A 14,483-nucleotide genomic window follows, 5' to 3' on the forward strand; every position below is an offset into this window, starting at 1 on the left:
TTATATGTGGGTTATTAGGTAATCATTCTGGGTGCTCAGGTGGGGTGTGGCTGACACTGAGAACAGTGACCAGTAGACAGATTAGAGATTAGTACTCCTGGAAGAATGTGAGAGACAGACCACTCTCACAGCCTTCATCCCTGGGCTGGGAAAGAGAGGGTGGCCTAGCCTGAGAAGCTAATGAGAAGTTTATACTCTTGAGCGATTCATTTATAGTCCAGTATTTATGTAATTTTGGTATAGGACCAAAGTGGATCTGTAGATTTTCCTGAGATAATTGGGAACTTGAAATGTATACAAGTTATGTGTTACTCAATTCCAGATACACCCAGTACCAAATATGAAATGCACAGTTTAAAAACTTTTAAAGGATAAAAGAAAAATTTTAATTGATCAAAGTTGAAAAAATTCTTAAATAAAAGTACTTTTAAAGAAATAATATATTGTCCAAAATATATGATATTGTGAGTAAAATTAAGTATTTCCATTTATCAAGATACCATAAAGATAGATGCTCCATAGAGCAGCGTTTCTCAACCTGTGGGTCACGAACCCTTTGGGGGTCGAACGACCCTTTCACAGGGGTTTCCCGATTCATAGCAATAGCAAAATTACAATTTAGCAACGAAAATAATTTTATGGTTGGCGTCACCACCACATGAGGAACTGTATTAAAGGGTCGCGACATGAGGAAGGTTGAGAACCACTGCCATAGAAAAAGATAATTGTCAACATATATGAATGACAAAGTTTATCAACCCACCCCACCCCACCCCACATCCCTGGAAAAGCTGTTGAGAATGGAAAGTAGTGTAGAAAAGAGATTATTCAGGAGTAATACAAAAAAAACAAGGCATTCTAGTGTAGCCAGGGGGTAGGAGTTGAGCTGGTGAGCCACCACATCAGCAATTCAAACTCACCCACCACTTTGGGAGGATGATGAGGCTCCGCTCCCCTAAAGGTTTACAGCCTTAGAAACCTACAGAGGCAACTCTTCTCTGCCGTAGTATCATTGCATCAGTCAGAATTGACTTGGCCACAGTGAGTGAATGAGTGAGTGAGTGAGTGAGTGAGTGAGTGAGTGCGTGAGTGAGTGCGTGAGTGAGTGCGTGAGTGAGTGAGTAGAAACCAGTCCCTGGTAGAGGCCTTCATGCTTGGAGAAGAAGAGTCATTGTGAAAAAGAGAAGACCTTCATCAGGGTAGATTGATGCTGGCTGCACCAGTGGATTCTAACATCACAGCAGTTGTGAAGATGGTGCAGGACTAGGCAGTGCTTCATTTTGTTGTATGTAGAGTCATTATGATATGAGCAGCTAAAAAGAAATTAGGGCCAATTATGTGCTTATCTAATCAAGATTTTGTTGTAATAAATGATTCGCACATGATCTTGTGAAAGATTCTAGATAGGAAAAGGAAAGACATTGAACTATCGACATGTTTTAAACTCCATTTTTGTCATTAATTATTGTATGATTTCACACTATGAAACAGATGTTAAGTAACAATCTTTTATATTTTAACAAAAATCTCTGTCGGTAGATAGCCTAGATCCTTTAGTTTTCATAGTGCCTTTTTCAAGTGCGTCAGCTGGAAACTTTGCGATCGACTAGTTACTGTGATTTTTAAGTGCTTCGAAAGCAATACTTTCATAACTTATTAGATGAGAAAGAGAAGTAGCCCTACCTCCAAATTTTCTCTGGACAATTTTGAATTTTACCTGTCACTGTTATTAAAGGTCTCTGTTTCAACTTTGAAAAAGCATCATGGTAAATTATATGTTAGTTCTAGAGACAAGAAGAAAGAAGAATATTCAAGAAGGATGCCCCACCAGGTGTCGAACTTGAACCGCCCTGCGGGGAGTTGTGCCGTTTCCTGAAAGGTCACCTGCTGGAGGAAGAAGTGATGCGGGGGAACGGGATGAGTTTAGGCATGGCCACGACGTGTAGAAGCTGAGTGTCATCCATTAGAATGAAGACCACGTGGATCAGGAGTTAGGTTGGAACTCCCCTAAAGGACAGAGTAGGACTGCTTGTGCCTTTGAACAGCTGACCTTTCAGTTAGCAGCCTAAGGCACGGCCCGGTATAGCACCAAGGCTCCTGTGGAGCTCTTAAGTCGGAATCAATAGTTTGAGCATCAGCCGTACTGAAATGATTGAAATGGATGAGACTGTCAAGACAAAAAGTACGAAAAGCAAAGTGGAAAAATGCTGAGGGACCCCAAGGAACACCCTCTTAGACAGTAAAAAGGAAACTGCACAGAGAGATGTGGAAACGAGAGGCCAGAAACATACCATTGGGAGATGTCAAAATAAGGGAAGCCCCAGGAAAAGAATGGCATCACAAGTCGCTGGAAGCAGCATCAGGTGCTATTCAGAAGGCACGTGACAGGAGATGGAAACGTGAAAGTCATTATAGACACTGGTGATTGTGTGTGGCGGATCTACACTTAATTATATGATTTTAAAGAGTGCGGAGTTAGCATTTAATGAAGGGAAAATGAGCGATTTTTAGGACTATAATTGAGAAAAGAAGAAAAAGCCAGGGATGTGCTTGGAGGAAATGTGGGATGTGTAAGAGGAAAATAGTCTGTGTAAGATCACCCAATACATCGTTTAGAGGAGTCCTCTCTAGTATTCGTCTTGAAGAAGAAGCATAATGTTGCAGGATTCCAGCAGTTAGAATCACTGGGGGGTGGGGGGAAATTAGGGAAAGTTGAGTTCATTAATTTTTAAATACTGGGAGTAAGATTACAATTCCCACCACTACCACCCTCAAATTCATCCCTTATGTCTGCCCTATAAAAAAGGGAAAGCTTAGTGATTTCTCCTCACTGTCCGGGGGGTAATGCTGCCTTTGGCTTCAAAACACTGGGGATTCTGCGAATGTTCTTGGCAGTAAAGGGGGAAAGCTTTGTGGCAATGGAAAGCCCTCTGTAAAGGTGGTAGGCACAGTCCTGTGTATCGGCATGCATGACCAGCAGGGCTCAAGGTGCAGGCAGGGTAGTGGCTTTCTGGCCCCCGTTGAAGAAACTAGAACATGTTCACGGAGGGCTGCTGCTTGTGTTTCCAATAATGAATCTTCGAAGCTCAAACGACTTGAAATGGGATGTTTATGTTGCCTGGTTCTCATCAGCCAGGTCATAGAATGAAGAGGGGTGGCTAAAATGTGTCCAGTAATAAATTTTCCAGAGACATTTGATTTAAAAATAATTATAACGTTATTAATAACACTGGCAATACACATCACAATGAATGGCTTTGAGGAGGATTCATGATGAGGGGAAGGGACCGCCAAATGTAATAACTGAGTTCCGGCATTGATGACCCACTCTGTGCCCAAGAGTAGAAATCTTGACAGACAAGTACCAAGTCAATTGGGTATGTGTTTCGTTGTTTCTGTTTTAAGCTTATGCTAACTATTGTTTGAAGTCTAGTCGCTAACAAAGACACAGACCCTAACTTTAAAATCAACCCACTGGTTGTTATAAGTGCACACTGAAACCGCACTATCCTGCGCTCTGGTACATCTACCAGTGTCTCTGTTCAAAATGCTACTGACAGGCTTGGATCCTTACTTCTGGACATGTGCTTGGGTTTGTTTAACAAATCTGCATTATTTGGTCAGACTAGAGGAAAATTTAATGTCCTGACCTTGACATAAATTTCCCATTACCTTTATGTCAATTTTCCGCCTTAATTGTTAAACTCGGGTATTATTAAGACATGCTGTTCAGATTTTAGGAAGCTAGTCTTTATTTGCCCCTTTGTAAATTTGGAAGATCATCTGCTTCTGGTGGGGCTTAGCAGTTCTCGTGATTTGTATGAAACATAACATATGTCATTCATGACATCATGTCTTCAGAAAATTATCCCATAATAGCATCGTTGTATTTAATTAAAATGTCATATTGAAAATAGATTGGCTGACTGCATCAAACAAGAAGCGATCTCCCAGTGAGTTTCAGAAACATTTAATTTTGCAAGCCTGATGTCTATGTCAGAGAACCACACAGGGGTAATTTTCTCTGAAAGCCAAGTGTAGCTTAGCACCCAATGAGAGGAAGCACTCATTAGTGAACAGTGATCATGTCGTGCATTGACTTACAACAAAGTTAGGGTTTTCTACATCAGCCGCCCTATCACATTTAACTATTGGAATCAGTAACTGTTAAATTAAAAGTGTTGGGGGTTGTAAATTTGAGAATTAGAATAGGTCATATTCAATTGGGGAAATACTCCATTTATTTACAGTATTTATAAGACAGATAATACATTTCTAAGGTTGCTCTTTGATGAATTGAACCAAAATTGTATAGTAAGAATGTTATAAACATTCTCCTACCTCTTCAATATTATTACAAAAAGTCCAGATATATGTTCAAAAGTCAAATAAAATAAATTACACTAACAAAGCTAAACCTCCCTTTGCTTCCTAGAAGTGAAAACAGAAGGCTTGCGCTCTTATGTGAGAACAATGGTTACCACATGCTGCCCATGAGAAAGGCTTATCCTACCCAGCTTAAATAACACCGTTATATATACATACATTATGAAATTATCTGTGGTCTTGCTAATAACCGTCTTTTCAATTTCAATGAATCATTTATTTTATTGGGGGCTCTTACAGTACTTACAACAATCTGTACATCAATTGTGTCAAGCACATTTGTACATATGTTGCCAACATCATTTCCCAAACATTTTCTGTCTACTTGAGCCCTTGGTATCAGCTCCTCTTTTGTCCCCTCCCTCACCTACCTTCCCACGTACGTGAACCCTTGATAATTTATAAATTATTTTTATTTTCATATAAAAGTTTTTGTCATTTTATTAGGGGCTCATACAACTCTTATCACAATCCATACATACATCAATTGTGTAAAGCACATTTGTACATTCATTGCCCTCATCATTCTCAAAACATTTGCTCTCCACCTTAGTCCCTAGCATCAGCTCCTCATTTTCCCTCCCTCCCCAATTTCCCCTCCCTCGTGAACCCTTGATAATTTATAATTATTATTTTATCATATCTTTCCCTGTCCAACGTCTCCCTTCACCCACTTTTCTGTTGTCCAACCTCCAGGGAGGAGATCACATGTAGATACTTGAAATCTGTTCACTCTTTCCATCCCACCCTCACTTCACCCTCCTAGTATCACCACTCACACCACTGGTCCTGAAGGGCTCATCTGCCCTGGATTCCCTGTGTTTCCAGTTACTATCTGTACCAGTGTACATCCTCTGGTCTAGCCAGATTTGTAAGGTAGAATTGGGATCATGATAGTGGGGGGGGGGCGGGGCGGGAAACATTTAGGGACTAGAGGAAAGTTGTATTTTCATCGTTACTACATTGCACTCTGACTGGCTTGTCTCCTCCCCTAGACCCTTCTGTAAGGTGGTGTTCAGTGGTCTACAAATGGGCTTTGGGTTTCCACTCTGCCCTCCCCGGCCTCATTCACAAAAATTTGATTTTTTTTTGTTCTGATGATGCCTGATACCTGATCCCTTTGACATCTCGTGATTGCACAGGCTGGTGCAATCTTTTGATATCTTTTGATAGCAGGCACCATCAGCTTTCTTCACCACATTTACTTATGCACCCAGTGTCTTCAGCAATCATATCAGGGAGATGAGGACAAAACAATATGATTTTTTGTTCTTTGATGCTTGATAACTGATCTCTTCAGAACCTCATCTTCACGCAGGCTGGTGTGCTTGTTCCATGTGGGCTTTGTTGCTTCTGAGCTAGATGGCCGCTTGTTTACCTTCAAGCTTTTAAGACCCCAGATGCTATATCTTTTGATAGCAGGGCACCATCAGCTTTCTTCACCAAATTTGCTTATTTACTCTCTTTGTCTTCAGCGATTGTGTCAGGAAGGTGAGCATGTAGAATGCCAATTTAATAGAAGAAAGTATTCTTGCATTGAGGGAGTACTTGAGTGGAGCCCAATGTCCTTCTGCTACTTTAACACTAAACCTATAAATATATGCACTTAGATCTATTTCCCCACTCTCATATAGAAATATATTTAGAGACCTCTATAAATGCTCTTTGCTTCCTAGCACTTTCCTCTGCTTCCTTTGACTTTCCTCTTGTCCCACTATCATGCTCAGCCTTCATTTGGGTTTCATTAATTCCTCTCCATTACATTGCCCTTGATCACGCCCTCCAGGCCTCCCACACTCTCCTCAACACTGATTTGGATCACTTGTTCCCTTGTCCCTGGGTTGGTCAATACCACTACCTTCTCCCCCCTCTTCTCCCTCTCCCATACACCCCCTCCCCGGAACTGTCAGTCCCTTTGTTTTCTCCTCCAGATTGTTCATCCAGCTTATCTTATTTAGACAAACCTGCGGAGATAATAACATGCACAAAAACAAGACAGAGCAAAACCATGCAACAATACACAACAAAACAACAACAACATCAAACCAATGACACAAAAAAAAACACACACAGAAGAAAGAAAAGCTTGTAGTTAGTTCAAGGACTGTTTTGGGGCCTTTCTTTAGGAGTGTTTTCCAGGCCAGTCTATTGGGACACCAAACCCTTGCCCCAAAGTCCGCCTTCAGCATTTCCTGGGGTCCTCACCACTCAGTTCCCTTGCTGTTGTGTTGCACCCCCTTATTGTTTTGCCTATGTGTGGTGGGATCAGATCAGGCCCAATTCCCACACTGTGTCTCCAGTCTTGTCCCCTGTAGGGCTATGCATCAGTGAGGGACGTTGTGTCTCATAGTGGGGCCGGCCATGTGGTCCTCAAGGCCAGGATGTGCTCCACTCTCTCCTCCTCCCTGTCATCTGCTCCTGTGTGCTCCGATCAGATATGTCCCTCTCCTGGAGCTGCATATTCAGTGCCGTCCTTTGAAATAAAGAATAACCCTCTTTTTAAAGTTATAGCTTTCCTGCCAATCGAATGACCATTTCTTGTATGAAATGGTGTTGACAATAGATATATTTGGGGTTTTGTTGTTGTTTTAAATTTATTACTTGGAACAATTAAAAGTTAACAGCATTGGGTCCGTTTTCTCTCAGATAAACTCTGGCTGGTGGGAAACTGGATTAAGAATTTTAATACCAGAACTTGGTTGAAAGCCTACAGAAAAGAATACAAGAAGACAGAATTGGAATATCAAAGAATAAATCATTGTGCAATGTATTAGCAAATTGTCCATTGGAAAAAGATGAAGTAATGTATTGAGATTCATCTGTGTTTCTGTTTGTTTGGCCAAAAGCTATTGATTCCAAATCCAAAAGAATTTAGATTACATGTGTATTTGACTTCCCACCTCGTTCCTTTTCACATTCTTTAAAAACACCTTGCTTTTAGATTTGAGACCTTTGCACAGTGACCTGATAAACTAATGCATCTCAAATCTAACCCAGTCTCTTTCCAGTGGACAATTTGCTAAAAAGATTACATCTTGTCTTGTACGGGTTAAAGACAAACAAAAAAAATTTTTAAAGCACTGCCATCAAGTCAATCCTGACTCACAGTGACCCTATTAGGACAGACTAGAATGTCCCTGGGAATTTCCAAGGCTATAATTCTTTACGGGAGTAGGAAACCTGGTCTTTCTCAGTAAAGCTGCCCGCTGGTTTCGGACTGCAGACATGTCTTTTATGATTGTTGGGAGACAAGCAGTAGTATTATTTTTTAATGTTAATGAGATTTTGCTGGTGTGCTTCTGTATTTTCAGGTTATTTTTATTCAGATAAAAAATTTTGAGATCTTATTTTACAAGGAGTTGACTTTTTGTTATGACTTTTGACTGAAAATAATTTTTCTATTTTGTGACAAATAATTACTCCCAGTCACTGAGGTTTTTTTATTCATTTAGCAGCAGCAACAGAAGAACCAGAAGTGATTCCAGACCCAGCCAAGCAGACGGACAGAGTAGTGAAAATAGCTGGAATTAGTGCTGGAATCTTGGTGTTCATCCTCCTCCTCCTCGTTGTAGTGTTAATTGTAAAAAAGAGGTAAGACCTGGTCTTGTCCTGTCTTATGCACTACAGTTTATGCCAGTAGTTTTCAAAATGCCTTTCCTCCTCCAGATATTTTAAATTAGAACGCATGAGAAGAAGCAGTGATTTTAATGGTATTGTTAGCATTTGAGTCTCACAATTCAAAAGGGAAAAAAAATCATGTTGGTTATTTGCAGTATAATTTAAGATAGATGCATGCTTCTTTGGTCAAGGTGCCATTCCAACTTTGATCTATGAATTTGAATTTTACAAATTTAAATATACTGGATATATGTATATATTAAATATATATTTGAAGTGTTATTAACAATGTCAAATATGGACTTGGTTTGAAACTTGGACTGTGGTCAATGGCTTCTTTTATGCTCCTACATTGTATTTTTCAAATCTTGGTATCCAATAAGCTGTGAGAAACATACAAATATTTCTAGTGAGATTGTACATTATGTTTACTCACTCAAATATTCAGTATTAAAAAATAGCCCTCTTTTTAATTGAACTTTAGTCTTTTATACTATATCAACCAATAGCGCCATCTTCTGGAGTTATCTGAAGATGTTAAGACCCACTGAAACTTTTTTTTCAAAGTATTTTCTTTAAATTCTAACTTTTGCCCATTATATAACATGTACGAGTCAGTAAGGCATTGTCCTGGAAAATAATAATTTCTAGCCCATCTTGTCATGTATTTTGTATAATTTGGAAGAACTTTAAAAATTTTTGTTCTGTTTTGATCTACATCTTTATGCACAGAGTATGGCCCTGACACGGTTTCGTGTTTAGAAGTGGTTGTAATTTATAAAACATATTTAATAATGCAATTATTGATATTGCATACATTACACGAGCCATGTAGTTGTTTATTAAGATCGTATTTAATGAGCAAGATAAAACATTAGCATTATTGATTAAAAACTACAAGTGCAATGTTTTAACAATTCCATCAGAGTTTATTTTAATGTATTGCCTCTTTACAATTATCCCCTGGAGATATATATGTTGGAGAAGACACATCTGCATTAGAAACCTTAGGTATGCATTATAGTGTTTTGTGTTAAATTAGCTACATATGTGCTTTCCCCACTAGTGCTTTCTCTTTTCGCTGTTGTCTACCTCTGTGGTTGGATAAAATATCATATGTAACACAAGAACACTAAAGTAGTATAGTTAAAATTTTTCCCACTAAAGACCATTAAAATCATCAACTCCAACAATCAGGTTGTGTGTTTCAATTTAGTTTAAATTTATTTTAGTACTGTTCAAAAGAGTTTAGAGAGTTAATTAAATGTTGTGTCACAAAATGTTTTCAGTCACTTCAGATTGGTTATGTAAGTAGGAAAGTACCTTCTGACCGTTAGAATTGGGTTAAACCTAATGGTTCTGTTTATTTTTTATTTATTTGAAAACAACTCTGTTATGTGTTGGAGACAGCTTGATGACTATGAGGTTTTTGATATTCGAAAACATTAATTTGGTATCAACAGCCCTCTTTAAATAGAGCTCTGTGGTGCAGCGGATTAAGCACCGGGCTGCTAACAATGTCTGGCAGAAAGAGGATACAGCCTGCAAAGATTCAGAGCCTCCAAACCTGATGGGACAGTTCTGTTCTGCTCCTCTGTTGTGTAAGGGCACTGTGAGTTGGAATTGACTTAACCACATTGGGTTTGCGTTGATTTTTTGGTTTGGGTTTAGGCAATACCAAACAAAGGAAATTAAAATTTCCTTATTTATGATGAAACTATCACTAAGTAAGATATATTTATTGAGGGAGGGAGCACGTGTTCTGATAACGCTCTAAAATTGCATAACGCAACAAACTCACCTTTTTCTGTATTACCTTTTTAAATTGGTTGGGTAAATGATCCCCTGTGGAGATGATTGTTGTTTCATAAATTGATTGTCTGATGAAGAAAGTATGAAGGAAAGCTAGAGCTATTGTTTCTGCTCCCCGTGGCCACCTGAACTGTCAGGAAGAGTTTCAGATGTATAAGTAGATAATGGTCCATGTTAAAATATGTTACCTTCATATTTAAGATCAAAATGACATGAATATCTTACTTGAGCAATATCGTAGTGATTTTTATTCATATGGAACATGAATCATTCAATGTCTGTATGTGCCACTCATAATACACATAGAAACGCGGAGGCATTGTGATGAGCTAAACAATTCTAGTGCACACTGTAGTTTCCTTTTTAGTCCTTCTCGCTGGAACAAGACGAGAGGAAAGGCCTTTAGTTTCTTCTCTGTATTTTTATGGGAAATTGCTGTTTCTCAACTAAGACTTTATCTTTGTTGGGGATAATATACTTAGATATACTTTTCAAGTTGAAAAGGTCTGGTTTATTTCTGGTTGTTCTGTGAAGAAATGTTTTGGAACTCAAGTTAGTACGATTGAGGGTATATATAAAGTAAGTGTTTAGATTAAGAAAAGGGATATTGCATCTTTTGAAACGCAATGTCATTTATTTTTATTTAGTTGCTGTTTAATTTATTATTTTCCAAATGTATGCCATTTTCCATTGGTTGTGTATTATATTTTATATGCGCTGCATGAACACATTAATATTTCCAGGAACTAGAATTTGAAATTATGTTTCAAGACAGTAAATGTGTATGGCTCTGTGCTCACATACATCTACTGTAGGAATCTATTTCTGTATATATAGTCTGTGGTGCATATGTATATTCATATACCATATGTATGTACCTGTGTACCATTAACATATAATGACTTGTTTATGTAAAATTAGGTGTCATCCTGCCTACATTATATATTAACCTCACAGATCTTTGTATTTTACATCTAACGGAAATTAGCCCATTTGTGTACCAGCTCTATGCATGGTGGCTATTCACCTGTTGGGACATTTAGATGGTAGTGGATGATATTATGCTTCGCTGCATGTCAAAAACACATGATCCATTTAATCTTTCAGTTTTTTGGCAATAAAAATGTCAGCATGTTATTTTTTCCCCAACTATGTACTTAGATTTTTATTTTTTATTGCATATCTGTCTATTTAATTGCATGGCAAAAGAAAGGCTAACCAAATGCATGAGCAAATTGAAATGCAAACCAAATAAACATGAGTTTTATTTCATTTTATTTAACGCACATTTTTTCTGCTTTATTGAATGTGACAAGTCACGCTTTTCATTCACCATTGCTTCTCTCTTTCCACTGTCTGTGATCTGCTTGCCAGGAGGAGCTACTATTCTTACTCCTACTACCTGTAAGTAGAAAATGGGTGATGCGCGACTGTACACGTGTTGAAGATGCAGTATCCCTTTTTAAAAAGACAACGATAGCAGAGAATGTTTGCTCTTTTGACGACAAATCTTTGACTGCCTTTCCCTCAACTCTAAAACTGTAACATGTATCCATTACTTGCTTCACTGATCTTTTTTAAGAAGGGATATTGTATTTATGTGTTCAGCTACTTTTAATTTTTCTTTATGATTTTCCATGATTAGCTTTAGTCTGCAGCCAAAAATCATCATTTATATATTCTTATCCAGCTTTTACTTTATCCTAAGAATATGAGACTTCTCGCCTCTGGTAGAGATAGTGGTGGTAGTGCATCCTTTTGGAACACGGTTGTATTTGACAAGATGAGAGGTAAGATTTAACAAAAAGATAGGTACTTCTAGAACATTCAAAGTGCCTTCAGGATTCAAAATTAGGTTAGTTCTACATGTAATAACAGCCCTCCCCAGCTTTTCAGGACTTCAGGATGGGTTAAACTTCAGCATATCCTTGGTCTGGCCAGCAAGCCAATCAGCATGCTCTTGTAAAAACAATCATAATGTTGCCGCAATATATAAATAAAAAATCTTTCAGAGGAAAAACAATTGAGTTTGTTCATTACAACTTGAACAGGGCCATGGTTGATAACACCAAGGTGAGAGTAACCTCCTGACTATGTGCACTGGGATCGCAGCTCTCCTTTTCTCTTCTGGAGCCTGTGGCTCCTGCTAGACTATGGAATGAAGTGCTACCCTCTTTCCCCGAAAGTAAGACAGTGTCTTATATTAATTTTTGCTCCCAAAGATGCGCTAGGTCTTATTTTCAGGGATGTCTTATTTTTCCATGAAGACTGCGGTACATATTTATTGTTTTATTAAAAGAGACCTCGCACTTCCTGTCTGCTCCAGCAGTGCTGAGGCCAACAGTGAGCTGTGCAGCAGTACCCGCCGCTGCAGTCCGGAGTTACGGTAACTTTGGGGGCCTTATTTTGGGGGAGGTCTTATTTTGGGGGGATGCCTTATATTTCTGTGCGAGGCAACAGTGTAAGTAGGTCTTATTTTGGGGGATGTCTTATTTTGGGGAAACAGGGTAGTTTGCATAAGGATGGAGAGAATACTCCACTGATATCCAGAGCTGTCTTCAGTGTAGCACGTGAAATGCCACGATAGTTGTTTCTCGAGTCTAAAAATCTGTTACAGTAAGCTTTTTTGGATTTTGTTGACGAATAGTTGATCTACCGACTCTCAAGGTCTATGGATTGAGATTAAGTATGTTTGGGAAATATGTGTACCACAGTATTTCTATCACTAGATAAACTAAAATTTCAATGACTGTAACAATTCTGCCAGCTTTTACAATATAAACACTTTGCTTCCTGAAATCTGCTAAAACAAGCAGGTGTAAACTAACAGTGATCCAAAATTATTGTGACGACTCATAATACCCCTGTTAAATCATGTGTGATGAACCCAAAGTAATCAACTGTCCTGTCTCATCTAGTGACAGAGTGCTTTCCCCTTTTATAGTCACCCACACATCCACCTGCAGAAGTTTATGCCACTGGCTGCTTTGAAAATGAAAGTCATTTGCACATCTGTCAGACTCAAGTGTTTGCAAATGAATTGCCTGGCTAACTGTTCTGAAGTACAGATTGCACACAAATATGTGACTGTTTGGGAAGAGACAAAGCCTCAAGTGTACAGGCCTTCAACAAGTGCTTAATCATAAAAATGTCGATACCGTCATCATGGCCCATCAGTAGATCTGAAATATCAGAAAGCACTCAGCCTTCTGGTTGAGGGGTGCATTGCAGTGTATTAGACTGAGTAGCTGGTAAATGTTATTATCAGTAATAACTATGATGCTTTGTACAGAAGTGTTCTTTGAAAGGTTACTTGGCTATATATAGTGAAACCAATCTGAATGAGAAATGCTTTACAAAAGCAGAACCAAATTGGAGTAAAAAGGAAATGAGAGGTGCTCCTTGAGTTAGTTTCCTGAATGCGTCAGTTCAAACGCTTAATTTGTATTTCTCTCATGATCACTTGAACAGCGCCCTCCTCACAGGGCTGTTGTGAGGGCAGGGGTGGGAGAAGCACGTTGGTGATTCTTGACCGACAGATCTCAGAGTAGGCCATATTCCCTGTGAGAATGTAAGTGATCCGCATCTATGGATCTGATCAACAAACACCTTTCGCTTACATGAACTCTTTTAGCTGCCCTGTATTTGACAGATCCATCACTTATTATTATTTCTCAGTGATGAAATGAATTCATTTGTTTACCTTTAGAAGTGAGGCCTCAAAGTTTAAACTTGCCCTTTTCTACCTGCTACAAATTGTCCATCCTCAACATTTCAAGTGCATATTTTTTTATCCCAGTCCATCTCTCAAAATGTTTAAGGAATAAAGTCATTCTTCTTATCTAAGAAACCAAGATTGGAAGTTATTTTTTATACTATGAATTTGATGTTTTAGACTCAAACATGGCAAAATATTTTATTTCCACTCTTATCAAAATTCAATGACTAATCCTTCCATTGAGAGTATGTATATATTTACATATAGTGTTTTGTATAATTCAGAGTATATATATTTACATATAGTATTTTGTATAGTATGAAAAAATATCAAACTCACGGCCATTGGAATGATTCTCATGGAGAGATTAGACCCAGGGAGAGATTAGAAATTCCTGGGTAGGTTTCTGTGGTTGTAAGTCTTTATAGGGACGGAAAGCTTCCTTTTTGCCCCCGGGGCATTTTAGGGTTTGAACTGCTGACCTTGAGGTTAGCAATTTAACTTATAACCCACGCTGGCACCAGAGTTCCCTTCGTAAACGCGCACACACGATGCTATATAAGCTGCTGTGCTGTGTATGCTCGAGTATAAGTCAAGTTTTTCAGCACATTTCTAACACAGTTTTGTGGTAAAATTAGGTGCCTCGGCTGATATTCGGGTCAGCTTATACTTGAGTACATACGATATATAGTTAGATGCAGCTAAACTATACACGGCATATAATTAGTATATACACTTTACATGGCACAATACTAATCAGTATTCTCTGCCATAGAATCAACTTTGACTCTGCCCTATAGGACAGCACAGACCTGTCTCCGTGATTTTCCAAGACTGTAATTCCACGAGGGAGTAGAAAACCCTTTCTCCCACGAAGCACGTAGTGGTTTCAAACTACCGACCTTGTGGATCCCAGCCCCGTGTGTATCCACTATGCCACCAGTGCTCC

General features: G+C 38.7%; 1 protein-coding gene across 2 annotated transcripts in view; it reads left to right on the plus strand.

The window, feature by feature from the left end:
• PTPRK (protein tyrosine phosphatase receptor type K) overlaps window positions 1-14,483 on the plus strand; it is a 634,437-nt gene that overhangs the window by 577,333 nt on the left and 42,621 nt on the right. Inside the window, exon 14 of one of the 2 annotated variants that reach the window (XM_075554571.1) lies at window positions 7,839-7,977. In XM_075554571.1, coding sequence (XP_075410686.1) covers window positions 7,839-7,977 — 139 coding nt within the window. The remainder of the gene's footprint in view (window positions 1-7,838; window positions 7,978-14,483) is intronic. The other variant, XM_075554572.1, reaches the window with a different exon arrangement.

This window comes from Tenrec ecaudatus, chromosome 7, assembly GCF_050624435.1.
Source record: "Tenrec ecaudatus isolate mTenEca1 chromosome 7, mTenEca1.hap1, whole genome shotgun sequence".
In the NCBI taxonomy this organism is placed as follows: domain Eukaryota; kingdom Metazoa; phylum Chordata; class Mammalia; order Afrosoricida; family Tenrecidae; genus Tenrec; species Tenrec ecaudatus.